We start from the raw sequence: 27,338 nt of genomic DNA, 5'->3' as shown, positions 1-27,338 counted from the left end.
ACAACATGTAGTAGAGAGTGGTAGTCTACAGGACAAGCAATAACCAATAATACACAAAAGCTACAGCCCAATGCCACTCTTTATCACAGTCTTATATTATGAACTCTTATACAACGAACTCCCTATTATATCCTAACATATATTATAAGACCATGATTTGATGTAGAATTGGTGTATAGGAGTACTTAGATGATAATGACAATCTGCTTCAATTAAGTGGTGAACGCTGTTCAACGAGTTAAAAGTTGCCCTCTTTGTAATGAGTTCAGGTGTGTTTATTCTTATAGATTCGCTGCATTAATCAGCGAGACAAGACTAATCACAACATGTGTAAAGCTACTGCTACTTCCTCTTTAACACCCCTGGCCAATGAGATTAGACGATACACATTAGCGTCCCGCCCTCACCTTTGCACAGCAGCCAATAGACAACGCCCCTGGGGCTTCACTCCAGCACAGGCTGAGCCATACAGGTAACTCAGAAAAAAAAATAGAAGGGAGGGAGGAAAAAAACCCCACCAGGGCTTGTTATGGAGTTCGTGTGAAAGAAACACGGATTTTCCACCCTTCTTTACCAGTTAAACCAGTATCTCTGGATAGAGCACACTGAAGTACTGGAACAGGTAGAGTCTTTGACCGCAAACTCTGTCGTGTCTACTCTGAAAATAATCTCCCTCTTTTCTTCCCCCGTTTACTTCAATTGACTTTCCATATCTTTTGTTCGCTCCTCTTATCACTTGGAAAAAGGTGAACCCTCGTGTTATTTTTATTTGATCTTTGCTTTAATTGTAGTTTTTACCCTTGTGGTCCCTGATGGCTTCGCACAGTGATACTCTGGTGGTGTTCTTTGGGGCAACAGCTGGTGCAAATGGGGGTAAACTGGGTTCGGATGAGAGGGAAATAATTCTCTTGGTGTGGCAAATTGTGGATCTACATGAGAAAAAGGTACGAACCTTTCTGACCCGTTGTAAGGTTTCTTGTGTTTGCCAGAGTGTTTGTGCTACAGTGTCTTTTTACCCATAGGCCTACTTGAACAGTATGTTTGACAGCTGACATTTAAATCAACAAGGTGTGCTCTCTGAAACCGTGTGTAGGCTAATAATAATAACTGTATCTCAGATGCTAGCCAACGCCGCTCATGGTGCTGTTAGCAAGCAGTCCTGTTAGCTCATTTCAATCAGGTGTGCCAACAAATTTTATTAATTTTTCTTTTCAAACAATTGGACGAGGTTGTAACTTCAACGAGAAAGCACATCTTTTTGGTTCAATGTCATAAACATCGACGCTTTATTGACAATTACGTGCTTTTCCAACTACATTGTCAATTGTTTGACTTTTTTTTTTTTTTGTAAGAGTTCACTGTCTTAATTGGGGGTCGTCCATATACACCTTAAAACCTTTTAAAGCGATTTGGCTGTATGAAAGTTTGGATGTGAGTGGCCTTCTCTGCGCCATGAAACGCTAAATCCCCTGCACAGGTCGGGAAGCTTCATAGATGTCTTGTCAAGCCAGACACTTTGGAGTTGACAGACGAATGTAAAGAAGAGACAGGCCTGGATTTGGACGATTTCCTCCAAGCAGAACCTCTGGACAAAATTCTGCAACAGGTGAGTCTGGCTACCTGTTAAATAATAAAATGAATCTTTCAGTCTTTTTTTTTTTTTTTTCCTCCATCAAGCCACCTTTGCTCTAAACCCGGCCTTGAAGAAGTCTGTGGTAATTGCTGTATTTAATTATTCTGTGACAGCTTATCCAGTGTGAAATCTCTAATGGCACTGGTAACTTAAGCTGTATATACATTATATATCTTTCCAGGACACTTTTCGCCTGGAGTAAGCTGGCATATCTCAAGCCTGACTCTGTGTAAAGTTTTGAATTAATACAAGGGTGTGTCGAATTTCTCCACGATGGCCTTGTTGGAAAAGCTCATTCCACCCAGTGGGACATGTCAGCCAGTTTGCCTGATGGTTAAACTTTGCTGACAGTTTAGAGAGGTTTAGGAGCTAGGATGGGCAGAGCCTGGGGCTGCTGGAGATAAAGAAGGGGAGAGGAGTCACAGGTCTAGTCTTGCCTCAGACTGATGCATGCTGCAGACATCTGGAAGACGGAATGTTTACCTGCGAACGCTCCTCTTCTTTAAGGCTGGGGGACAGAAAGGCGGGGAGGGAGAGGGTTAGGTGCACTGGTGTGAATTAGGCTCTGGCAGCTTGCCCTTAAAGCACAGCAGCAGGCTTCAGCAGCATTTTTATGAGAGTGTAGGCCATTTATTTATGATCAAGATGTGCATTTGATTACTGGACGCTCCCTGTCAGTAGGTATGTTTTGACAAAAGCACTTATCTTGCCAAACGTGTTTTTCCACCACTGAGACAAGAGTATTTGTTTGCACTTGGTGTACCCGTTCCTGCCCCCCTCCAGTATTTCATAGTTTGAAAGCCTCTTATTAGCACTAGTTGGTGTTAGTGCCGCTTTGGTCTTAATGTCACACAAGCACAAGCAGGTTGGCTGAGGTAATCAATCCAAAATGGGTTTGTTTTTGAGGCTTGTTTGGTTTGACAGTTATGATGCTGCTGTGGTTAAAACCCAGAAAGCACAGAGTTGTTCCAGAGGTAATTCACATTGCATGAGGGCTTCGTCTATAGGCTGAAGTCATCTGTCTCCCACACAGGCCTAGTAAGGTCTTTCAGTTCCAATGCAGGTTAGTTTGTGTGCTGAGCCTTCAAATATTAACCTAAGCAATCAGTTCTTACTTTACATACCTTTGTCTGGCAGTCCACTTTCCCTTGCCACTGGTTAGACTATGGTTGGTATTTATCCTTATTGATTTAAAATGGATAAGGAATGAAAATAGCAGTATTCTAGATTCTTTGTCATCGCATTGCACTACACTTGTGCAGCATTTGGGTTTACAGCAGTTCTCCTCCCATTTTTTTTTAAATCTATGCAGGACCTTTGAGAGAGTCATAGTAGATACTCCACTGAATCCAATACACATTCATTTCTTGTAGGTAGTACGGGAGCTCTGTTAGATGGGGCTTTATTTGATAATTTACAATTTCTCTGATCTTACTAACAGAGAAGAGGCCATATCTCTCATTGGTGGGCTTGTCGCTATCAACTCATGTGGCCGGAGCCCCAACAGTTGTCTGTTTGTTTTGGTGAAAGATTTATGAAGGTAGGGGAGGCTGGAGAGATTAGAAGGGAGTGATATTTAACACTAGTCTTGCAGTACAATCTGACAACTATATAATGCATGGTATTATGACATAAAATGCATTATATTTAGAATGTAAAACTGTTTTTACATTGTACATGAGCAAGCAATACTCACAGATCCAGTTGGCCAATGAAAGTTACAGTGTTTGTATGTCCTCAGGATAGTAGGGTGGGAAAAATGATGGTGATAAATGGTGTTTGAGTGTTTTTGCATGCATCTTTTTATTACTGTTGCTTTTGGCTTTTTTTGTCACATTATGCTGTGTACCACACCTGCAGTGCGGTGAGTTTCCTGGGAGCAGGCTGATGCTGGCTCAGCTGCAGTTGGGTTGTTGCTTTAGGCTGGGAGAGTGGCAGCATGTCACAGCCTGTGGAGTGATGCACCTGATCTGGGCCCCCTCACATCTTACTCTGGCACTTAGTCATAGTATTCTCATATGTGCTAACGATTTTGCAACCATTTTAGGGCATAGCCATGAATGATGACTTTGGCTTTGGCTGTAGCTATATTGTCATATATTGACAATGTGAAATATGATGGCTCAGATCTCAGGGTCATTTTAAAGGCTGTTCCAAAGCTACAGTAGACAGACAAAAAGAGATTTTTAAGTCCAGAACCTTATTTAATCACAGAACAACCATACATGGTTTAATCACTTCCATGTTTGCCTGTTGGGATCAAGTCACCCGCAAATCTGTATTAGCTTTGTGTGAATACTTATTGATTGGTGCACACAGACAAGCAGTGTTTTTGTCTGAAGTCAGTTTCCTCAGTATCTGTAATTCATGGCATTTAGTAAAATGGTACATAGCTATGGAGCCCATTTTAGCTCTTGTTGTTTGAAAGTGATGAGGGGAAAAAAGTGTGTGAGCTCACTGTTATTTTGTCAACATTAATTTTTTCCCGAAACATTTGTGTCCCTGCTACAAGCATTATTACCCTGTTACAGGCCTCATATGTCAGAGACTGTGCTGGCACTCCCTGTTGCTCTTATCATTGCTAACCTCAGCCACCACCACCTTACCATGCCTTTTCATGCAAACAGTCCAGTTACACTGAAGAGCAAACTCTGATATGACCATGCTCAAAGGCCACTTCCTCCAACTCATATACTGTGGGTAGGGTGAGACCCAAAGTTGAATTAAGGGAGAAATAAATATGGGCCCTGTTTTTGAGAAACAGGTTTTGTAAAACTGTCATACCATTTCCAAGTTCAACCAGTGTATGATAAATTAAATATTGTGGGCTATTTAGCTAAATATTTTAACTTATTTAAAAACATGAGGCTATTTGTTTTAATTAGATTGATTTCCACAATCCCTATCAAACAGCTCCAGGCCAGAAAATTCTGAAAATATTTTTCCCTTGAAGGAGAAGTTGGCCAATCAGAAAATGAAACCAGGGTTATCACACCATAACTGTTAATGAATGGCCTATTTTTAACAACAGAGCCAAGTGGGACTTGCCAGGAATATATATCAAGGTATGTTAACATCATAAGACTATAGCACAGCTGGCAGTGAATCTTCCCTGGCAGCAAATAGCAAAAATAAGCAAAATAATTACAGAAAACGTTTTGGGGATAGAACGTCTAGAGAAAGCAAAATAAGAAGAAAATAAAGCACTTTGCTTTAGCCTGATTTTTAGATTGTGCTGAAAACAGGAACAGAAGTAAAATACTGACATAACTTTATTTCTGATTATGTACATTTAAAATTGATTCATTGTAGATTATTGTAGTGTGAAGGCACTCTGTTTACCTTTTTCTGTTACCTGCCCATGAGAGTGGGTGTAAGAGCTTGTTGTCTCTACATATTTGTTCTCAGAGCTAGATTTCTTTTTGGCTTGTTTGCTCAATTAAACTGTGGTTTTGGCACCCAGGAGAAAGGGACAGGGTGTGCCGCCACCTCTTTTAAAACATTTGCTTTTCTGTCACTAATCCGGTTATAGTAATTGAGCAAGGTGGGGCTGCAGGCACAGCTATGAGCAAACATTGGTCCTATTCCCACTGCAAACATGAAATTGTGTGCTGTACCATCATCTAAACAATGCTTATTGATTAATCTGAAGAATGTTGTGGAAATATAGTTTTGTTTTATTTTTGAGATTTTATGGCTCACATATGCCGGCTGCATTTGCAGCCAGTGGTGTTCAGTTTCAAAATGTTGAACAACGATAAGCTGGTAGCCTCCGTCCTAGTACTGCTGGATCTTAGTATATCTTTGATACCGAAGACCACACAGTACTATAACAAAGATTATAAAAGTGGGTGGAACTTTCCAACACTCCTAAAGTGGTTCAGATCATATCTTTATGATAGAAAATACTTTGGTTCTGTTGGAAACTGTGAGTCTGAGCAGATTGCCATGACCTGTGGGGTTTCCCAGGTGTCCATTATGGGACCTCTTATTCAGTCTCTATGTGATTCCATTAGGCCAAATAGTACAAAATAATGGAGTAGCCCACCATAATTATGCAGATAACACACAAATCCACCTAACACTGGCGAGCATAGACCTGTTGATAAACTCATGTCATTGCATTAAACAAATAAGTGACTTGATGCAGCAAAATTTTCCTCAACTAAAGAAAAACAAGACAGAAAGATTGTTTTTGGAGTACAGAAAGAAAAACATAATGTTACTGCCTAACTCTGAATCATCAAATCAGAAACGTTGTCAATTAAGTACATCTAAAAATATTGAGTCAGAGGATTCATATCCAAGCAAGACTTAGAAAGTCTTACCCATGCCTTTGTTCCCAGTAGATTAGACTACTCTAATGGTCTGTTCTAAGGGCTTTAAAAGCTCTTCGGCGACTACAACTTACTGCCACTGCCAAAATTGTGATGAAAACTAAGAAATATAGCCACCTTACACCAGTCCTAATATCTATACACTGGTTAGCAATCAATCTGAGAGCTTATTTTTAAAGTCTTACTTTTTGGCTACAAATCACTCAGTGGTTTTGGGCCAAAATATCTCTCTTACATGCTTGTGTCATATTAACCTTCAAGGACTCTCAAGTCATGTTGGACTGGTCTGTTGGCGGTTGGAACAAAACACAGTGAAGCAACGTTTTGCTATCATGCAGAACCAAAGTTGGAATAACCTCCCAGATGATATTAGACAAACCAGCACTCTGACTACTTTTATATCTAAATATAAAACTTTTATGTTCTGCACTACCTATTCTGGCATATAATGTATCTTTTGCTAAACTGCATCTTTTAATTCCACTCTTCCTGTAAATGTGTTCATTTATATTATGTAAAGCAACTTGAAATGCCTCTGTGTATGAAATTTGTGATATCAATAAAGCTGCATTGCCTTGCCTCGCCTTGACAGAAAATACCTACTGTTTGGTTGGTAGTGTGAGCTTTCAGTATACACATTGCCTTAGGGAGCAATGAGTGAGGGAGATGAGGAGTCTGACACGCATCTGTAGTGTTCAGGTGCCAATACACCACAATAGTCTTAGTGACCTCCCATGCATGTGGAGAATGCGGTCCTGCCAGGTCCATCAAAAGAGACTTATGGAATTCAGTTTCAGAACTTTGGAACGCAGCATTGTGTTTTTTTTTTTTTTTTTTTTTTAACTTCAATATTTTGCAACTGTCTGTAGCACTCACAAATCCATCCATGGCTTAATTGCTTAAGTTCTTCTGTCACTACTGGCATGCATGGGGCTTGTTTTATGTGGTGTGTTGGTGCCGTGGTTTAATGTCATAGGACAATTGTAGAATTTAGCAGTGTATTGGTCAAATTCAACATGAAAATGCTTTTGCATGCACAGCTCTGTCATGTCATGCTGATGTATTGTTTTTACATGCAGAGTTGACAGTGACATTTAATCAAGAAGTAAATTAGGCAGGGGGGTTGGCATACCAACCAGTGCAGGTATTGTATTGTGGACCTGTCATCCAGTCATCTGCTTGTGTTTTATCTGTGCTGCTGATGACAAAATGTTATCACAGTCAAAATGTAGAGCAGGCCATAAATGTTCTCAGTCTGCATGCTTCCACATGGGATGACGGCCCTGTCAATCGTTAACCTCAGGATCAGTTCCTGGTCACTGCAGCAATGCTGCTATCTCACTTATCCGATAGCACATGGACAAAATGATGAGTGTCCTCACTGAATTGATTTGTTTTGCTCACCCACCCTTGAGCGTGTTTGTGTAATTCATAATTCAGTAATTCATGGCATTCAGCTGTGCTACCAATCAAACCAGTTTAAATACAGCTGGCATTTCAAAGTATTTTAACATACCTAAATCCAACATCAAATTATTGAATTCAAATCCTAGATAAAAATGACAAAGAAAAAAGAAAGTAATTCTGTAGACTATAAATTACACTGTATTGCTACTATAATATCCCATTCTTTGTACTGTATCTTTTGGAAGAATGGTGTGTCATCCCTCCAATAGAATCTATGCTGAGGAGCATTGTGGCGGCTTGTTGACTTGATGATGGGAGATTCAATAAGATGATTTGTTCAACCTGAAGATGAACAAATGTAGTTTTTGCAAACTTTTAGGCATTTCCAAAATAGAACAGGGTGTCTGAACGCATGCTAAGTATGGGATGTGAATGAAGTCAAGGAGATTTTTTTTTTTTAAGCAGAGGAGTAAATTTAACTGACTTATCCATTATGAATACAGTGTAAGAGAATCAAACCCCAAACTGCACAGCAAATAGCCATATTTTTTTGTTTTAGTTCTGTAATATCTCTTTCTCCCTGTCCCCTTGTCAGATCTTTATTTTCTTGTATCTCTTCTCTTGAGTCTCTTTTTACAACCCCACACATACACTCTCCCAAGCAATTAGTTCCTTCGTCAGCAGCTGGTTTGGGTTGCCAAATAGGCCTGCATTTCTCCTGACTGTTAAGGAGCATGTTCCAACACGCACCTCTAATAATCTCTCACTGTTAGAAGATCTGTCATATGTTGCCACTGGCCATGGCCAAACTATCCTCCTGCAGTCAATCACTTAGATATAAGCGCCCTTGGACACACACACACACACACACACACACACACACACACACACACACACACACACATACATACACACACACACACACACACACACACACCTCTCCTCCAGAAGTGACATACAAAAAACAATGCAATGGATTCACGTGTTGTCTGATTCCTGTGTGCTGGAGAGTGAAGACGAGGGTGGGAGGAGACTTGTTTTTTGATATCGGAGTCAAGATGTGAAAGTGAATTGCTAGAAGATTAAACTAGGTTCCCCAGATTTTACTTCAGATAATCAGTATTTTTTTCCAAAGTACTCCTACGTTCAGGCATAATGAAGTTGTCTCAGTCAAACAAAATTAGCGACCTAAAACTATTTCAGCGTACACTGTAGCCTCGGAACAGCTTTTAGCTTTGTCAAATATAGATTTGAAAATTTGGCTTCCATTGAAGGAGAAAACTTCAAAACCATTCCTACAGAGGATGATTTAACACTCTCTGGGAAGTATTCCAGTCAATAGGAAAAATGTAATGAGCCTTTGACAGGTAGCCTCTGAAGGCTGCGTTTTGTGAAGGCTGATACAGAAGCGATGGATGCTCTTGACAGTTAAACGCCACCAGCAGGTTTACACAACAGTGGTAATGGGGCCCATTAAATGTGCTGGTTATGAATAAACAGAGGTGAATATGTTGGAGCCACAGATGCTGGGTGTTGGGCTTATTTAGCCAACAGTGATTACGGAAAGTGAAGATGGACAGGTTTGTCTTGAATGGGTTGTTTTTCCTTTTGTCTGTGACTGTTCACCTTACCAAGTGAAAACCTTGATCCATGTCATTAGTGGTGTGATCAGCCCCCTCTCCCTCGTCTACTGACTCAATCACTAAGCAAACATAAAACCTGTTGGACAAGCTTTGTTCCTTATGGGGAAACAACACACACACGGTCAAACGTCAGACACAAAGCTCCTCTCACCTGTTTGTTGACACCACTATGTAAACCTCGCATTACACATTGAGGAGGGCGTTTTGCACAACAGATATTTGGCTCATATGATATTATAATGTCAGGTCATGTATGACAAGTCACAGAAGATTGTGGAATCCAAAATAAACCATGTTTTTGTTTTTATTTCTCTAAAACATTTTTTTTTGACACTTTGCATTTCATACATAGTCTTGGTTTCATGGAATCATGAACAATGATGAATTTGTATTTTTTCTGCCAATATCTGTTTCTTTAGTTTAATTTCATTTGTTTGTATTTTTTTTCTCTGTGCAGTTCCAGCAAACAGTATTGTCAGAATTGAAAGCCCTTGGCAGGACCTCCTACACACTTTGTATCAACAGCCCCCTGATCATTCGACAGGCCCTCCACCCCGAGGCCTCCAAAAAGGTAAAGTTTGCTGCTACATTTTGTGTCCTGCACAAACCCTCTAAAAGTCATTTCAAGTCACTCAATTTTACAATGGTAGAATTTTAGAAACATCTTGCAATGCATTTTCAATTATTTAGCTCATTCTGAATGTTATAAGACCTTTTTTTTTAAATGTGACAAAAAGTTGTCTGTTAAGTTAAATGAGAAGAGAACATTTTACATGAAACCACAAGTGTAGGTTTCCATTTTTTACCTTTACAACTACATGTATAATTTACTTCCTGGGTCATGTGGGCATGTTTTTTTCTGCAATGTGTGACTCTACTATTCACTTTTGCTTATTGCTGAGCTGTAACATGTCGTAATCTGCACTGGAATGTGAGCCATCCACACTGGATCGACCACACATGGCTTCCTCTGTTCATGGCTTTTGGTAGAATGGGAAGGCCATTCTGCATGTGTTATCCACAAAAGCTAGTGCATGTGTTAAACCCGCCCAAAAAAACATCCACACAGTGAAGCAGTTCTTGTATACATGTATAAATGTGCTTCTGAACTGCAGGGATATGATTTTTTTTTTTACATCCTCTGAGTTTTGGGCACAGATTCTGTCTATTTGTCGTAAGTGACTCTGATTTTCTAATTTTGGGGATCTGTTCACATGCCTGAAATTTGTACTCACCGAATGTCTGCTACGTGACTCTTTGCATCACCTCTCCCTCCTGGTGGATCTATTACTGTCTTACTGAGTCCCTTGTTTCTCCTCTCTTTAGAACCTTGTCCTCCCTGAATGTTTCTTTTCATTTGTGGACCTGAGGAAGGAGTTTCACAAATGCTGCCCCAATGCTGGCCCTGTGCAGAAGCTGTCCCTGCCCTCCATGTTAGAATGTATCCTTCTTTGTTAGATTATAGTTTTGATGTCTTCCTTTAGAATTAGCACACTTGTCATGTCCCATTAATTTGAAATAAACACCTTTCTTTTAACTACAGAATTTAAATTTGCAATAAATTGATTTTTTTTTTTTAAACCTTGTTAGCTAATTTTCCATGTCATAATGTACACAATTATGGATGCAAATGCCCTCAGTACACTTTTTCATTGTAAGTATAAGCAAAATGCACTAGGAAAACTTCCTTCCAGTTTATGAACGCAGTTCAGTGATGTAAAAAGACATGCACATAATCATGGGACAAAGACAAAACAGAAGACCTCAGCAAGTAGTACAAAATGTAAAAATAATAGCTAACAACAGACAGCTTCTTTAACTGTGTGTATGCAGATGTTGGTCTTCCTCCTGTGTCAGAGCAGGTGACAGGAGTGAGAGAGGTGAGGAACATGGTGCAGCTGATGCTTCACATCCTGGCTGAGCCCTACAGTAAGTAACATTCAGACCTGCTCAGAAAGTGAGGTGACCTTGGATAAGACACTCTGAATCTCTATCAGCTCCTGGGGCACTTTTCTGTAGCTGAATTTGCAGTCTGACCTACCCGGAGAGCATGTGAAAGCAAAAACACTTGCCTTTGGAAACTGTTCAATTGAGTGTCATGTTACATTATTATTAAATAATTCTCAGTTTGTCTTGAATTTACTTTGACAACTAGGTAGTTGGTGTTTACTGTATCAGCACTATGCCTTCAAAATCACCCCTCTTTCCCACATGTTTCTGTGAGTGTAGCATTTTTCACAGTGGAGCAAACCATAAATGTCTACCTGGAAGCTACAATAGCTCTTTGAATATTTTTGTGTTTTCCCCTGACAGTTCTCTTTCATTGTTCTGAGCATATTATTTCCAGAAAGGGCAACATAAATGTAAGCCCTGTGAGAAAATCTTATGTCTTACTTGTCTGTCATGGTTGTTTTCTAGTACAGCCAGACCTTGAAAGTTGGTGTTTTAAGAGCAGCAAAACCTCTGTTGTGTGCATTCACCATTATGTTTCACACAGATATGAATAGGTTTTGTCAATGCAACGATATGTCCTACTGATATGTTACAATGCAAATTATTAAACTTAAATCAGGCATTTTCCATCTGCTCATGGCAGTCCCCTTGGCCTTACCCCGTTATTAACTGCCTAGCCCATCTATCTCTTTGGGTGTGACACCTACTAGGAATGCAGAGCGCTCACAACACAGGCTGCTCCGCTGGGCTAACCTGTTTATTTTTGAGAAGAGAGAACATTATTTTGAATCTCTTGAGTCAATCATTGTATCTTGTATATCTGTTTTCCCCTTTTTCTTTTAGATCACAACATCTCCTGCTTTGAAACAGTGAAGTACAAGTTTGAATCTGGCACATGGTACGTATGGACTTCCCTGTTCTGGATACAAACTTGTTTTACTCCATGGTTGTGTGTTTTCCTGCCACACCTATTATCCAGGACTGTTGTTTAATGTTCTTGCTCACGCCTGACTGACAGTCCCCCTCCATGTTCAGACCTCAGGCTCTTAGCATTGATTACAGCAACAAGGAAACCACAAGTGTGTAATTAAAGCTGTCCAACTTTGCCATCAAGCGCTTACCTGGCTATCTAGCAGCAGAGCACCAACTCCTGGTGTTCTCAGACAGCCAATAGCCTATTGCCTTGACAACCCCTGATATTTAATCATGGGGGAGTTACGGTGTTAAGCACTTACTGTGAGTGGCTTCTGTGTCTAAGCTCAGGGGACAATTTGTTCAAATTGAACAAGAGGTATGGCGTTGATAATAAATTTATTGTAAAATTTCTCTAGAAGCTATTGCCGCTTAAGGAAATGTGTATAATGTCTGCTAAGAAGGAAAATTAATTCCCTTTCACACACTGTTCACATTGTCCATGGCCTATACTAACCCCCGACCCCTCCCCCATGTCTCTCTGTCTTGATGCTATGTTGAGCAGCAGTAAGACTGAGCCAGTGGACAGTGAGACGGTGATCAGAGCGCGGGGTCTTCCATGGCAGTCCTCTGACCAGGATATTGCTCGCTTCTTTAAAGGCCTCAACATTGCCAAGTAAGTTGGACCAGAGGGGCATCTTCCATTAGCCTCATTCCTCTGTTCATGTTTCTGAACTTCTGTTACTGTAGTCCATTTTATATACTGATTTGTTATACTCTCTCTTACCTGCATGAAATGTTGTTAAAATAATTTTTTTTTACTGAGTTTGGTTACACTATAAGCAAGATACTGGACAGATATCAAAAATAGGCTTACACTGTAAACCTAACACATCAACAAGATTGGTTCCATGTTGCAATATGATTGTTTGGACAGAACAACTGCAATAAAATATTCCTGCATTTTTATTCATGAGAAGCAGTTTTAGGCTGCATCCCAAAAGCATCCTACATACTAATAGTGTCATGCTAATTGCCTAAACAGTATACTATGCATATGAGTATCCTTGGCAATTAGTATAATAGAAATTCAACATACTACACCTTTTATTTTAACCAGAAATGACGCAACACGTCCGCTGACTGCTTTGTCATGTGATTTTATGCATGTGTCAAATTTGTTCAAAAACAGTTACCAAACGAATACAAAAAAATGTATCTCAACAGTTTTTTTGGTTTTCAATTCTGATTAACTGTTGCTCCTTCAGTAGCTCCTCCCTTTCCACAGCGCCCTGTATTTTGGGACAGCAGTGTGCAATAACTGCATATTCAAAATGAATGTAATACGAGTATGTATGTTGACATTCTTGAATATACTGGATTTTCATAATTTTACGGTGTGACCATACTACATAATCAAAACTTGGTTAGAATGAGTACGTAGTATGCTTTTGGGACATGGCTTTAGTTTGAGGAATGACAAAAATATATAGAGCACATACTAAAAGAAAAGCCCACTTGGCACAGCCAACTAAGTTCAGGTGTGCAGCAGGTGAATTAAGTGAGGATTTGAAACCTCTTTTGCTTGACTGGAAACAATTGTAACTAACACTCCTGCTCTGGATACCAGTGATGTCTTTGCAAAGTCTGTTTGAAATTGTCACTCACGCTGGCGTACACCTGTGGTGGACCAAGTAGACAGAGTCACTGACATGATTAGGCCCTGGTCAAGCCTAGTAGGCTCGGCCCTGATAACGATGCAGACATGAATATCTCGTTGAAGTAGTGTTGCGACTTCTCCAGCAAACAGGAAACCTAGACTTTCTGTTTTGATGTGGGTCTGTGCATATTTGTGTTTGTATCTAGGGGTGGTGTGGCCCTCTGTCTGAACGCCCAGGGCAGGAGAAATGGCGAGGCCCTGGTTCGCTTCATCAACCCTGAGCACAGAGACCTGGCCCTGGAGCGCCACAAGCACCACATGGGCAGCCGCTACATTGAGGTGAAATTGCTGGAAAATGTCACCTTGGGGCCGTTTTGCTGCAGAAATGATGCTGCAATACAATTTTTGCTTTGCAATTAAATAAATTATCTGGTGAAGGGCTCAGTAGTTTTACCAGTATCTCTTGCACCAAGATGGCCCCACTATTGTCTTTATTTTTTTTTTATTGGATTAAAGATCTGAAATTTCTCAATTTCTAAAGGGCAGTATATATGACATGTCGCCCCTGTATGGTTTTGAGTTTCTGGTAATTGCTAAAGCTAGTTTTGCTCTCATCCACTCAGGTCTACAAGGCCACGGGGGAGGAATTCCTCAAGATCGCTGGAGGTCAGATTTCAGATGTTTTTTTTTTTCCTCTCTCTCTTTCCTTCTCCTCTCATCTCTCTTCCTATGAAGAGTCATGTTGAAAGGCTCGCTGTTAGTGTGTGCTAGCCTTCTATTTCATGGCTTTCCCGCATCTGTGAGGAAAACCTAGATCCCCTTCACCCTCCCACCGTAAGAGAGCAGTTCCTCTGTGACTGTAAAGGACTCTCTCCCTTGCTTGCTCTCTTGCTCTCTCTCCTCTTACCTGTGTCTTTGCCTCATCCCGTCAGCTCACCAGCAGCTTATCTTGGGCTAATGAAAGACGCTTTGTGAGAAGCACCCCCACCCCCTCCGATTCCCCCATCATGTCCCTCACCCCCTCGTCTCCTGCGCAGCCCTCAGAGGCCAGTTGGAGAGAAACTTTACTCCTGGCTAACAGCAGCTCACCTGTTCACCACAGCCCTGAGCTCCACTCCCCAGGGGAAGAGAGGGCTGTCGTCCGGTGAAAAGACCAGCTCAGAGCCCATACAAAGGGGGTGTGAAGAGACAAAGGCAGGGCCCAGGGCCTCTGGACCGTGGAGCAACAGGCAGCAGTAACACAAAACAGAGATACGAGAGAGAGGCAGGAGACACAGAGTCAGTCGTAGCAGATAACTTGCAGTGGCTGCCAGTCTGACTGTGGACTTTACTCAGACTAGTTGAGATCAATACAGATACAGATGGTGGTGGACTGTCAGCAGATAGTTCAGGCAGACAAGATACAGCAATGTTTACCAAGAGAAATGAAAGTAATTCACAGTATAAATAAATATATTGTAATTCATTCAGTCCAACTTTCACTAACAGCACCCCCACTTGATATGCATGTTTGATGCTGTTGTAGCATTACAGTTAATATAAATGGTGATAATATGACGTCTATGGGCCCTGTTTCTACTTCCTAGTGCAAGAATGGGGACATATCTACACTCAGCATACATCATGGCTCACTCCAAAGCGAATGAGACCTATTCTGTGTGAAAATGTACTCTGGTCTATGCAAGAGCATGCAGTGAACTAGTGAAATGTTTTTACATGATGTAGTTTATTATCATGATTACATGATGACAAGCAATCACATTTTGTGATACATGAAGTGAGAAATGTGACATGAACTTTCCCGCCATGTAGTTAAGCAGTTATGTTTTTGCAACATATGATCAGTTATTATTTTTAACCGGAAACTTTTGCTTGACTGAAAAAGCATTTCTGTCAGCAACAATATATAAAATCAAATGTACAAATTTTGTTTTGAGGGAAAAATTAGTGACATTGGAAATTAGTAAGCCAGGGGTCACCCTGTTTGCCTCCGTAGTGGTGGCCAGGTTTTTGAAAATGATTGTGCTCTTACACCAGGCACGTCCAACGAGGTGGCCCAGTTCCTGTCCAAAGAGAACCAGGTGATCATCCGTATGCGGGGGCTGCCATTCACTGCCACACCTCAGGATGTACTGGCCTTCCTGGGTCCTGAGAGCCCTGTCACAGATGCCACTGAGGGCCTGCTTTTTGTCAAGTACCCTGACGGACGCCCCACTGGCGATGCCTTTGTGCTGTTCTCTTGTGAGGAATACGCCCAGAACGCCCTGAAGAAGCACAAGCAGATCTTGGGGAAGCGATATATTGAGCTGTTCCGCAGCACGGCTGCTGAAGTGCAACAGGTAAATGCTTGTAGACATAATCTGAGCTAAATGTGGACTCTAGTAGCTGGTAAAATTCCCATTGTATCATGAAAAGCAATAACATTCACATTAGTCAGGATGTCATAGAACATTGGTTGAAATTTCTGGAGACAAGGTACAAGTTGCATCAAAACTGTTAATTTATATGTTTAGAAGTCAATAAAGAAAGGAAAAAGTGTTGGGTAAGTGGTGTGTTGCGCTGAGCAGGGAAGTGTCAGGGTAAGGACATGAATCCCCAGCAGTTAGAGGTGTGTTGTTCAGTAGCTGACCCTGTGCTCTGACCTCCCTCTTGAGTAGCAAGCAAAAAGAGTTCCTCTTTTTAGGGTTTCAGTATTGTTCTAGTCCTAGGTATCTATGTAGATAGAACATATATTGTTGTGTGTAAGGAAAAATATGGGTTATTGTTGGCTCCATCAGTTTGGCGAACTTGTCTAGATAGAAAGATGGGCATAATTTATACTCTCAAAAGAAGTGGGTACGTAATAAAGGATACTGAAAAGCCATGCTTTTCATTTTCTTGCAGTAACAGTTTTTGAGACTCCTTGTCAATATTGAACAATCAAGAAAGTCCCCTCATATCTGATGTCAGTCAAGGCTGATGATGACGAGGAGTGGCTTCCTCTGATAGAAAGATTGCACAAGATCTGATGTCATCACTCACGTCATCAGTGTCAAAGTGAACAAACAGCAGACTGAAAGTTTGTCAAGTTTGTTAATGAATTGTGCGGATTCATCAACTTATGATGGTGAATGTTGCAGCAGTTGAAATAACACTCATAGTATTACACAGTACTGTTGGATGCCAGCTTTTTGTCCATTGCCTCATCCTGGAAAATGTTAACGACAAATACAGCATATAGTTAATTAACGGGTAATAAATATACTGGAATTTATTATATACCGTTATACACTGTACTGACAATGCTTTGCAGCTGGCAAAGCATTGTCAGTGCTCCTTTGTGGGGTTAGAATCATTTACTTCAATTCTAAAAGAAATTTTTGGATTTTTTTTTTCTCTTTGTTTGCCAGGTTCTGAACCGCTACATGTCCACACCTCTGATCTCCACGCTTCCCCCTCCACCCATTGTGCCTGTCCCGGTACTCGCCACACCTCCTTTCCTTCCAACATCCAGCAACACACGGGACTGTGTCCGCCTCCGTGGCTTACCCTACACTGCTGCCATCGAAGACATCCTGGAGTTCATGGGAGAACACACTATTGACATCAAACCCCATGGAGTCCACATGGTCCTCAACCAGCAGGTCAGACTGAAAAGTGGTTTTGACTCACTGGGCATCTCCTACTCTGTTTCTCTCTCTCTTTCTCTCTGTACTTCATATTATCTTGCCAAAATTTACCAGAACAGTAATGTCTCTGAAGAATGGATAGCCCATGGTGCACAGATCAGCGATTTCTGCCACAAGACTTTTTTTTTCTTTTTCTTTTTTAGCCTTAACAATTATAATGCATTCATGTGCTGTTAGAAAAAGACATCCAGGATTTCCAAATCAGCTGCTAAGTAGCGCTGCATTTAATCGTTCAAGACAAAATGATTTCCCAGTTTGTACATTATTTTGATTAATAATGATCTTTGTACTTTGCCAGAACATGACCCATCTGCTCATATGTCCTGGCGTTTTATCCAAAACAAGGCTTTGTAAGGTACTCTCATGCTCAGCCTCTCCTGTTAACTTCTCTAGGGTCGGCCATCTGGTGATGCCTTCATCCAGATGAAGTCGTCTGACAAGGCCTTTATGGTGGCCCAGAAGTGCCATAAAAAGACGATGAAAGACCGTTATGTGGAGGTGTTCCAGTGCTCCACAGAGGAGATGAGCATTGTCCTGATGGGAGGAACCCTCAACCGCAGCGGATTGTCCCCCCCACCCTGCAAACTTCCCTGTAAGTTGATTCAGCAAGTTTCTGTATGGTAGAACCTGATCAACCCACACATCTGACTTATGAAAAAAAACATATCAGCATAATGGGTGGTAAATGTCTGCTGAGAAAATATGCTTGCCGACTGTGGTTGATTGTTGGACTTTATCTAATGCTTGAAAAATTATTACTACTATAAAAAATGACCAGTCAGTTAATGCATTACCACCTGTCCATAACTCTAATATGGCCAACTAAATCCTGTTGGCCCGTGTAAGTAAGATGCTACTTGGCACTGTGCTAAATGGTGCTCTTCTTAATATGTACTTTGTTCTATCAAGGCCATAGACTAAGGATCATATCTCTCATTTGTGCTAGAGATTAGGCTAGGTGTGGACTTTTCAGTCACTGCGAAGCACCTTCCAGTTTCACCATTGCTTTTCTTGATGGCCACTCATAACCATTTCTTTACCCATTTTGCTCTGTCCTTGCATGTTGTTTAAGTTGAGGGACATATTTTTTCCTGCATGTTTCACCTTAATGGCTCTGGAGTGTAGGTCATTCTGTTCATTTGGTTGTTCCATCCTTACTAACCTGGAGACACTGAAACTCTATAAGGTCACCACTATTTTATGTGACATTGTTCCCTGCTTGGCATGGAGGGTAGCTAACGTTAACCCACAGCCCCGCACTGATAGACCTACTTGCTGTTTATATGTAAATACATGAATGCTTTGACACACGCTCGTGTTCATTGTAATGATGACGGCTTTAAGGACAGAGTATTCCTTCTACCTAAGCTACCTTGCATGGTAAAAGACTTTGTTTAGCCTCTCCAGAATCCAACCTAGTTTTTTTTTTTTTTTTTTTAATTAAAAATGAGTACAAATTCAGCAGGCCCCTTAACTAGTTTTGTGGAGTAATAATGCTGTTAGTTTTGATAAAAATGTCTATATGAATTACATTCTTACTTTGCATATCATCATTGCTAAGCCTTCTGCCTATATGGACTACTCTTAATTGCGGGGGTTTCAGTTGCTGGACCCTCTTAAGTATTAGCAGGGTTTTTCCTGCATATAAAATTACGAGGCAGCCGCCTCAGCCTAATTTCGTGCCGCCCCCAGCTCTCAAAACTCTGACGTCGGGAAAATTGTTATTTTCTGGCAAGCGCCGTGGTAGATGGATGTCATTTTAACTGCAGTTGCAGCATTGCGCCGATGTGGTGGCGCTGTATCAACAAGAGTGCACTGGAAGTCGCTGCCAAAACTGCCAAAGAGGAAGAACAGAGCCGAGAAATTCCCTTCCTGGAGGATTTTGTTTTGTGTTTCGGTTTCTTCGCTAGTGTGTGTGTTAATCGGCATCCTGGTAGTGGAAGTGAAAATGCAGCTTAGTTTGACTGCTATATGATGGTATATGACGAGCTCACACACGCTGCCGATCTGTGCGGCGTGTGTGTTTGTGGGGAGTATTTGCCCGCTCACGTGTGAATTAAAGGATCTTGTCAAACCAACCGACCTCTCTCGAATTTCCACTTTCCCAGCCATCCTCTTAGCTAGCTGTTTGTTTTTAAAACACAGTTCAGTAAGTTAAAAAAAACTGCCAATGGAACAAGGAAAATGATCTTGAAACAAGTGAAAGTGGTCTAAAAACAAGTTACTTTTTAGGCGACTGTCTTATTTTACTGGGATTTCCAGGCTACAGCAGCGCACTGTCATAGATTGTGTAACAAAGTGAAGAGTTCCCACTCTGTTTATTTTCACTGGCTAACAGCAGCACACTGGCCTAGCTTGTCTATTCAGAGAGGAGGTATCACTTCGGATTATTTTTCAATCTATGTTATCACAGGCATACTACTGCTCATTCATTGGTAGCTGAATTGTTAGTTCTGTTTGATAAGTAATTTACATTTTTAAAATAATAATAATTTAACATATTGTTAACATAAACATACACTAACACTAAATACCAAGTGTTTGAGCAACATATCTCCTCTGTGCTACAAAAGGTCTGTGGTAAAGTAACCCCCCCCCCCCCCCACACACACACACATGATCAGGATGGTACCACCTCTGCCTCAATTTGAGCCAGGAAAAACCCTGATTAGGTGAATCAGACGGCTTGAACAGATGAGACTCATTCACAAAATCAAAGTATTTCCTAAGTTTACTTGTTGCCCCTTTGTGGCTTAATATTTTTCCTTTCCAACTGAGAAGATTAAGTCTGTATCCTGATACCATTTGGAACCTATCATAGTACTGCTAGGAGCCATAATGACTCGTGGTCCATTTGCTGTTACTGTAGCGCTCTTTTTTTACAAGACTGGAGATTTATTTTAGTGACTCAGTTATATGGGGTCAGAGGATAAATGATTTGTCCCGCAAGCTGAACGACTTGGCCTGTCCTTGGTAACACTATGATGGTATCTTTCTCCAGAAATCCCTCAACAACATCAGAAAAGTAACTGGAAACAGGAAAAAATGACCCACATTGCCTTCTAACATGTAGTGGTGTGTGTTATAAACCAAATGCAGAAAACTACAAGGTGATGCTGTACACATATCAATCTATTAGCTTCATTATGGTTTGAATGTATCATGCTTTTTCATATGCTTCATACTCCAGTGTACAGTTTAGTATACGGTTAAGAGTCTGCTTGTAGTGAATGGGATATGTGTATGTCTCTCTCTCCCCCTACAGGTCTGTCTCCGCCCACAGCCTACGCTGCCTTCCCCGCCCCAGCTGCCGTGCTGTCTGAGGCTGCCCTATACCAACCCCCCCTGCTGGCAACCCCCAGACCCCCACAGCCCACCACACACAGCCCGGCTCACACCCTGGCCTACTACCCGCCTCAGCCGCATCTCTACATGAACATGAACATGAACTACACCGCCTACTACCCCAGGTTAGTACAGCATCTACACTGCCAGGTGTCTCAAATGTATGGGAGTAATATGGAGGGAGAAAAGCATCAGGAATAAGTGCTGTATTCCTGCCTTTGACATGTTGTATTTCCAAGTAGGAACTCTTGTAGTGTAAATTAAATGTAATGAGCCTACATTAGTTTTATTTTATTATGACCAATAGACAAGCATTGTGAAGGACAGTGTTTAAGGATACATTGTACCATAGGCCAGTGCCTGCAGTAGTACATCGATATTACAGTTTCATCTGTATCAATATAGCTTCAATTTCCCTTGCATTGAGAATGTCTAAATAATAGCTAAATGGATTCTAAGATACTTTTCTCTATCCACTGTCCATGTAAAATGCTCTAACTCCTGCTCCCATTTTCCCACATCTCATATGTCATCTGCCCCTTTATTGCTTACTATCCATTCCTTTTTTCTTCACTAACTTCTCTGCATTATTCCTCTTTCTCTTGCATTCCCCTTTCCTTTCTTTCCCTCTCCAGCCCCCCGGTTTCACCCTCTACAGTCAGCTACTTTGCGGCTCCACCTGGAGCAGTGGCAGCAGCGGTTGCAGCCCAGCCCCACCCCGCTGCCGCCGCCTCTCCCATGCTGCCCCAGCACGGCGCCCTGGTCAGGATGCAGGGCCTACCCTACAACACCGGGGTCAAGGACATCCTCAGCTTCTTCCAGGGCTACCAGGTGAGTGAATGTAGCACTGAAATGAAGGCACAGATACACAAGCTGTTTCACGCAGTTCACTGAGGATGTGTGGGAGTGTTGGTCATTCTACGGTTGGTTATGAAAAAAAATTCACTTGACAGTTACACAAACAGCCACATTATTCTTGCCACACAAAAGTTTGCTCCTGGTCATAAATCATACATTGGAGTGTTTTTGTTTGTTTGTTTGTTTGTTTTTAATCTTGCCACAGAGTTTTTACTTTTTTCCATTTAAGTCATCCTGGGTTTGGACTGTTTGTTTGTTTTTTAATCTGCCTTTCAAATCTCTGTGAAATGCTCAGAGACTTGGATTATAACTGTGTTACTTTCTTTCTTGAATACACAAAAGGTTGTTAAATTATCCCTATCCTACTAATGATAAATAAATACATTTCTGAGGGGGTTATTAAAGCCACTTCAACAGATAGTTAAAACATACTTCTCTTTAGTGAAAATCAAGAATCTTGTTTTCCCCTATGTTTGAGTTATGCCACAGATATTGAGCTGTGCTTTGAATGATCAGGCAGTAACTGGTCTGCATGTCTTATAGTTTCTTGTTTTTGAATGAATGCTGACCAGGAAAGCTTATGGTAAATGCCTCAGTGTTTCTAGTATTGTATAAAGTATATTATTTCCCACAGTGCCGTCATTGAATAGTCATTGAGCATTTTTACACAATGCCACCTAATAAAGCCTTAAGCTATTGTGCGACTGAGCCCCCACTCTGCTGCGGGGTTACTCATACCTTTTCAGTGCTTTTTATTGCACCACAGTTTAGTGGTATTCAATAAAGGGGCATGTGTGTGCTTGTGCTCTTCCCCCCTCTCTGTGCTTTCCATCTCATTGGCTGCTAGCCCAAAGTAGGTGGAATCGTCTGAGGCAGGTATGAACCCTGACAGGTGTGGCTTGAGAGGGTTTGTCTAGTCTGGGTGGGGGGTTGAGTTTGTGTTGTTGTGGCAAAAGTCTTGGAGTCTGCTTTTCGTCTGTAACGCTCACTTCTTATCAATAAGATATAGTCAGCAATACTTAGGAACAATTGTGTGTGTGTGTGTGTGTGTGTGTGTGTGCAGCGCATTTTATTTATTGGGGCTAGCTAGCAACAAATTCACACCATATTAAAACACCTGTTGGTTTTGCATAATATAGAACTGTGTGCTGAAAGCTAAATGCAAGTCCATAAGTGTATTATGTGTGTGTGTGTGTGTGTGTGTGTGTGTGTGTGTTTCAGAGAAGCTGACTCAAGTGTTGACTGTTGGCTGAACTACAGTAATTTTATCCTCAGTGGAGTCAGTGTGAAAGAGTTTCTTAGTGTTTCTCTAGCTCTGGCAGGTTTTCTCACACAGTCTCTGGGTGACAAAGTAGTTCCCACACCTGCATTGGTTTCCTTTACAACACACACTCCACACCTACACACTCACTGTGAGGTTCCATTGAAGCCTGTTTAGGGTTTTGTGTGTTAATGTTGATCTCTAAAGGCCTGGGTGTTTTTCCAAACGTGTGCATCTGCATTTCTGTGTATTACAAAACTCTGCGTCGTAATGTGTGTGACAGTGTGGCGTCTTACCATACTGACTGTACGTTCATTATCATGCTGTCTGTAGTACGCTCCTGATGAATACAGCGGCATGGTTCAGATGAGCGAACAGGCCAGGAATCTGATTCAGCCCAAAGAATGGCTCTGTCTTTAGGGACTGACCCCAAGGTAAGAAGAGCCTCTCGACCAGAAAACTGCAATGGACAGAAAGGGCATTTCCTTGTCTACCACATGATCTGTATGTTGAGGTTGAGATATTTTGCAGAAGTAAACAACAGACTGACTGGATGGTTTTCTTCTGCACTCTGAAATCTGGCCCCACAGTTTCAAAACTTTGGGTTTTTCCTCAAGGAAACTTAATTATTTGGTTGCTGTTAAATGTTACACAGCTGCCCATTATTCCTACTGTCAAATTTTGGATAATGATGTCCATAGAATTTTTTTTTTTTTTTTTTTTTTTAAATGCATGTGATGGACATATTGTGGAGAAATTATCCCCTTAGTGTGATGACGAATCAGCTCATGTACTAAAATACTCATTTTTTTTTAACATTAACAAGCATTCTGCATCAGCAATTGTACATGTGGCAGGCAGATTATCATCTGAGGGGATTATGTAAATGGGAATGCCCGATCTAGCCATTGAAGTTCTGACCTTCTAACCTGAGCATGTCAACCTGCCTGCTTCTCAACCAAATATGGGTTTCACAAAAAATAAAAACATCGCAAAGTGTTGGGAGTGCTGACTAACTGGGTTTGTAATAGCCACTTAAGTCCTAATGAATTTATACATAAATACACTGAATGTTCAAAGTGTTAGGGACACTTAGTCTGTTGATTAAATGCACAGATGAGATGAATCCAGCTGCCACCACCCATTCCCTCTAATTAAATCTGTGCCAATCACAAAGGAGGAGATCTAAATACAAAATAGGCAGATGAGATACAAGTTCTAACCTTGGAGACAAGTGAGATGTAAGTTGTGCAAAAGCAACTCCAATTCAATATCAGGAACATGTCCTAGTATTTTGTGCATTCAGTGTATTCCTGCCGTGATAGCTTGCTCTTTTTGTATTGATGAAGTGGTATGGTGCCCCTTCCCCTTTTTCTTTCTTTTTTTGGTACAAATAATTAAGTTCTTCCAGATTCAATACCTTTTTTAGGGAGAGTAACACAAAACAACAACTTACTTAGCCACCATTTGATCCATGTTAAATGTGATTATATTACATAACAGAATAGAGGCTGCACACTACAAACTCGAAATGTTGTCCTCATCAGTAAAAGTGTTCATGCAGAGTTTGGGCTTTACTTCATGCTGTTTCTTGTCTTTCTTGTTTGATGTGTGTATAGCTACTTACTACAAGTGTGAAAAAATGACCTATTGTTTAATGCCACACAGACCTATGCGGAAAAAACGCTTAGGTCAGTATTACCTCTGAGAGACATTTTTAAGAAGCCTCTAGAACCAGTTGTTTCACCACGCCAACTGAAAGTGGCCCTGATTTTTTTTTTTTTTTTAAATCTCAGATCTCATCTTTTTGCCTTGACAGTTCACATTCATCTTTGTATGAGACCTGAATCTGTCATCACTGTGGACAGATCTCTTCCATGGCCCTTTATTTACAACAAGCATGCTGCAGAGCAACAAAAAATGTCATTGGCACGACAGTCCGCCATTACAGTGAATAAAAAGTGATGCAGGAGTTGTTGAATTGTCCTAAATTGTTAGTAACAGTGGTGTGGTGGCAAGACTGAGGGCAAGAGGGCAAAACAGAAAAAAAGAGCTTCTTCCCATATATTTTAAACTTGCAGCCTCCTGTGTTTTATTGCTTTTCACTGTGGCATAGATAAATCAGATCTGTGTCACATTTGAGATAAAAATCAAATCTAGGCCATTTTCTATTGGCTGTCTGAAGGTAACCTAAGATCTGTCAGGCACCAGCTCACATGAACAGTGTAGTCTGCTCCAGGTGATACACTCTTATGACCGTTTTCCATGGATTATCCTTATTGCAAGTGCCAGCTAGGATCGGTATCTGACTTGCTGTCTTTCACACTTCTCTGACTATCTAATTCTGTCCTCTGTAACATGTAGACTTTCTGGGTGTTATTTAAAATGAGTTTTGGGGGTTTAGGTACTCTTTAACATAAATGCTAACTTAATTATTGAGTTGGCATATTTCTTTTGTCTTCAGCATGTTGATTTTGGACCTAAGATGTTAAAGCATGCAGCTAACATGGTTACTGCGTGTGTGTGTGTGTGTGTGTGTGTGTGTGTGTGCGCGTGTGTGTGTGTGCGCGTGTGTGTGTGTGTGCGCGTGTGTGTGCGCGTGTGCGCGTGTGCGCGTGTGCGTGTGTGCGTGTGTGCGTGTGTTGGGGTGTCTACCTGTGTGGGCTTCAGCTGTACTCTGGAAATGACATGTTTCCTGCTTTTGCCTTTGTTCAGGCTCAGCTCATTAATTGTTTTCTGCCTAACTGGACCGGTTTGATCAACTTGCAAGGACCTCCTCGACCTTCCTTTTCTTTCTTGCTCCCCCTGGTGTTTGGTTGGTGCAGTTGCATGAATTCAAAGTGACCCTGTGTGTTTGTGTGTGTTGCTGTTTTGTCTCTCTGCAGCTCCAGCCAGATGCCGTTCTTGTCTTGTACAACCTCAGCGGCCAGTGCAGCGGCGAGGCGCTGGTCACCTTCCCCAGTGAGAAGGTTGCCAGGCAAGCCGTGGCCGAGCGCTCCAACTACCCCTTCTGTGGTCAGCAGGTCTGTTTGACCCTCTGTAACTGACTAGCCCCGTTTACGTCACCTGCCGCCTCTCTCCTCCTTTATTGATCTGCTACTACTGATCACCAAGCTGCTGGTTGTCATCTCCACAAAGAACGATGTCTTTGAGGCTCCAGGCTCCAGTAGTTCCCAGCACATCATGGAAGAGAGTTTCATTTGCTGTTGAATGTTCTCCCTCTTCCATGATGTGATTTTACCCAATTCCCTTGACACTGCTGGCTTTCAACACCGCTGGGTCCACTGTGAAGAGTTTGACGTTGTTGTCATGTCAGTCTCTCTCCACAGGTAATGGTGAAGAAATTACTTTGCCAGCTGTTTTGTGTATTTGCAGCTTATACTTGTGTGACAACGTGGCAGTAGTGCGACCTGGATGAACTCCATCAACAGCTCTGCACAGACCAGTGCAATCTGCTTTTGTACATTTGTGAATTATATGTGCATCCCCTGTGTGCTTATATATCTAAACGTCTGTGTAACAATTTAGGTGTTCCTCACTGAAATACATTGTGAGGTTAGCCTCACCTGACAAAAGCACAAACCACCTCCACCCTCATTATTTTCTATGTATTTTTGAGTTTTCACTCTTGACCACTACACAAGATATTTCACACCTTGCAGAGTTGGCGATCCTTTGTTTTTCCTGCATGTTCACACAGTTTAATGTACAAGCATGCTTATTGTTTCTTCATTTGATGTTGCCTTCTGGCTGTGCAGTGTCACCAGTCTATGAAAAAAAGCCATAAGGACCTAACACATTGAATACCACTGGAATGGACAGCAGAGGGAATCTGAAGCTGTACTCTTTGACTGTCATGGCTTGATGAGAACGAAGCTCGAGCCGCAGGGACTTCTAGTTAAACCTTCAGCAACATCAGATGTGCCTTTGTACCAGCTACTTTGTAACATTTTGTTTTTCTGTAAAAAAAAAAAAAAAAAAAAAGCATTTATGTATGACATAATGTTGTCCTATTTAGTCTGTGCCCAAGCACTGTAGATTTATTTCTTGTTGCTCCAATCAGTTAAAGATTCAAGAGTGTCTTTAACAGACTAGCATGCCAAGTTGATTCTATTTTTATTAATCACATTTCCTCGCCAAAGTGGAGATTTTGTTATTTAATGTGAAAGGACAGAGGCATATCCTGAAACTTTTTAAAAATGGTTGACCTCAGCTATCTCTTTAGTTCTTGTTTCCAGACTATTTATAAGGAATCAGCCGGTAGCGCGCTTTAATTCTCTCCTGTTTTAGACCGCAACACTGTGGAAAGCTGCATGAGTTCCTTTTCCTGTGACAGGGCTGCTGACAACTCTTTGGTTTTTCATCTTTGCTGTGCCTACAATACCCAGAGTGCAATACTGGCCCAAATGAGGCTAGGCCAACCTCTGGTGGCAGAGGGAGATATTTGTTTCTTTTTGTTGCAAGTTTATCACTTGTATGAATTTAGGACTGTGCATATGACTGTAAACAATAAAGATGTTGATATTGATCAGTTTTTCAGCTGTCCTCATTTCAGTTTCGTTTGACTCTATTTTTGCTAATTTAATTCAGCTAATTTAGCTATTAAGTGTGAACAGTACCAGCATGACTCTACTACGCATGGAAAGACAATTTTAGTAACT

The 27,338-nt window shown here is 41.2% G+C and overlaps 1 protein-coding gene across 2 annotated transcripts; it reads left to right on the top strand.

Moving 5' to 3' along the window:
• The first annotated feature begins 467 nt into the window (after positions 1 to 467).
• On the top strand, positions 468 to 27,205 carry esrp2 (epithelial splicing regulatory protein 2). Of its 2 annotated transcripts, XM_030047135.1 has the most exons (17): positions 468 to 622; positions 792 to 944; positions 1,478 to 1,606; positions 9,478 to 9,591; positions 10,347 to 10,461; positions 10,854 to 10,949; positions 11,817 to 11,871; positions 12,451 to 12,561; positions 13,752 to 13,884; positions 14,169 to 14,211; positions 15,583 to 15,884; positions 16,935 to 17,168; positions 17,607 to 17,805; positions 20,479 to 20,683; positions 21,194 to 21,389; positions 23,011 to 23,111; positions 25,563 to 25,699. In XM_030047135.1, exons 2-16 carry the CDS (start codon positions 813 to 815, stop codon positions 23,095 to 23,097), a joined length of 2,151 nt encoding a protein of 716 aa, XP_029902995.1. In that variant the 5' UTR covers positions 468 to 622; positions 792 to 812; the 3' UTR covers positions 23,098 to 23,111; positions 25,563 to 25,699. The 2 variants fall into 2 exon arrangements, with proteins under 2 accessions (XP_029902995.1, XP_029902985.1); XM_030047125.1 differs by lacking the exon at positions 23,011 to 23,111 and having other exon boundaries at positions 25,563 to 27,205.
• The last annotated feature ends 133 nt before the right edge of the window (positions 27,206 to 27,338 follow it).

The sequence above is a fragment of the Myripristis murdjan genome, chromosome 3 (genome assembly GCF_902150065.1).
Source record: "Myripristis murdjan chromosome 3, fMyrMur1.1, whole genome shotgun sequence".
In the NCBI taxonomy this organism is placed as follows: Eukaryota; Metazoa; Chordata; class Actinopteri; order Holocentriformes; family Holocentridae; genus Myripristis; species Myripristis murdjan.
Note: the sequence above shows the minus strand (reverse complement) of the source record. Positions and strands in the feature narration are given on the sequence as shown.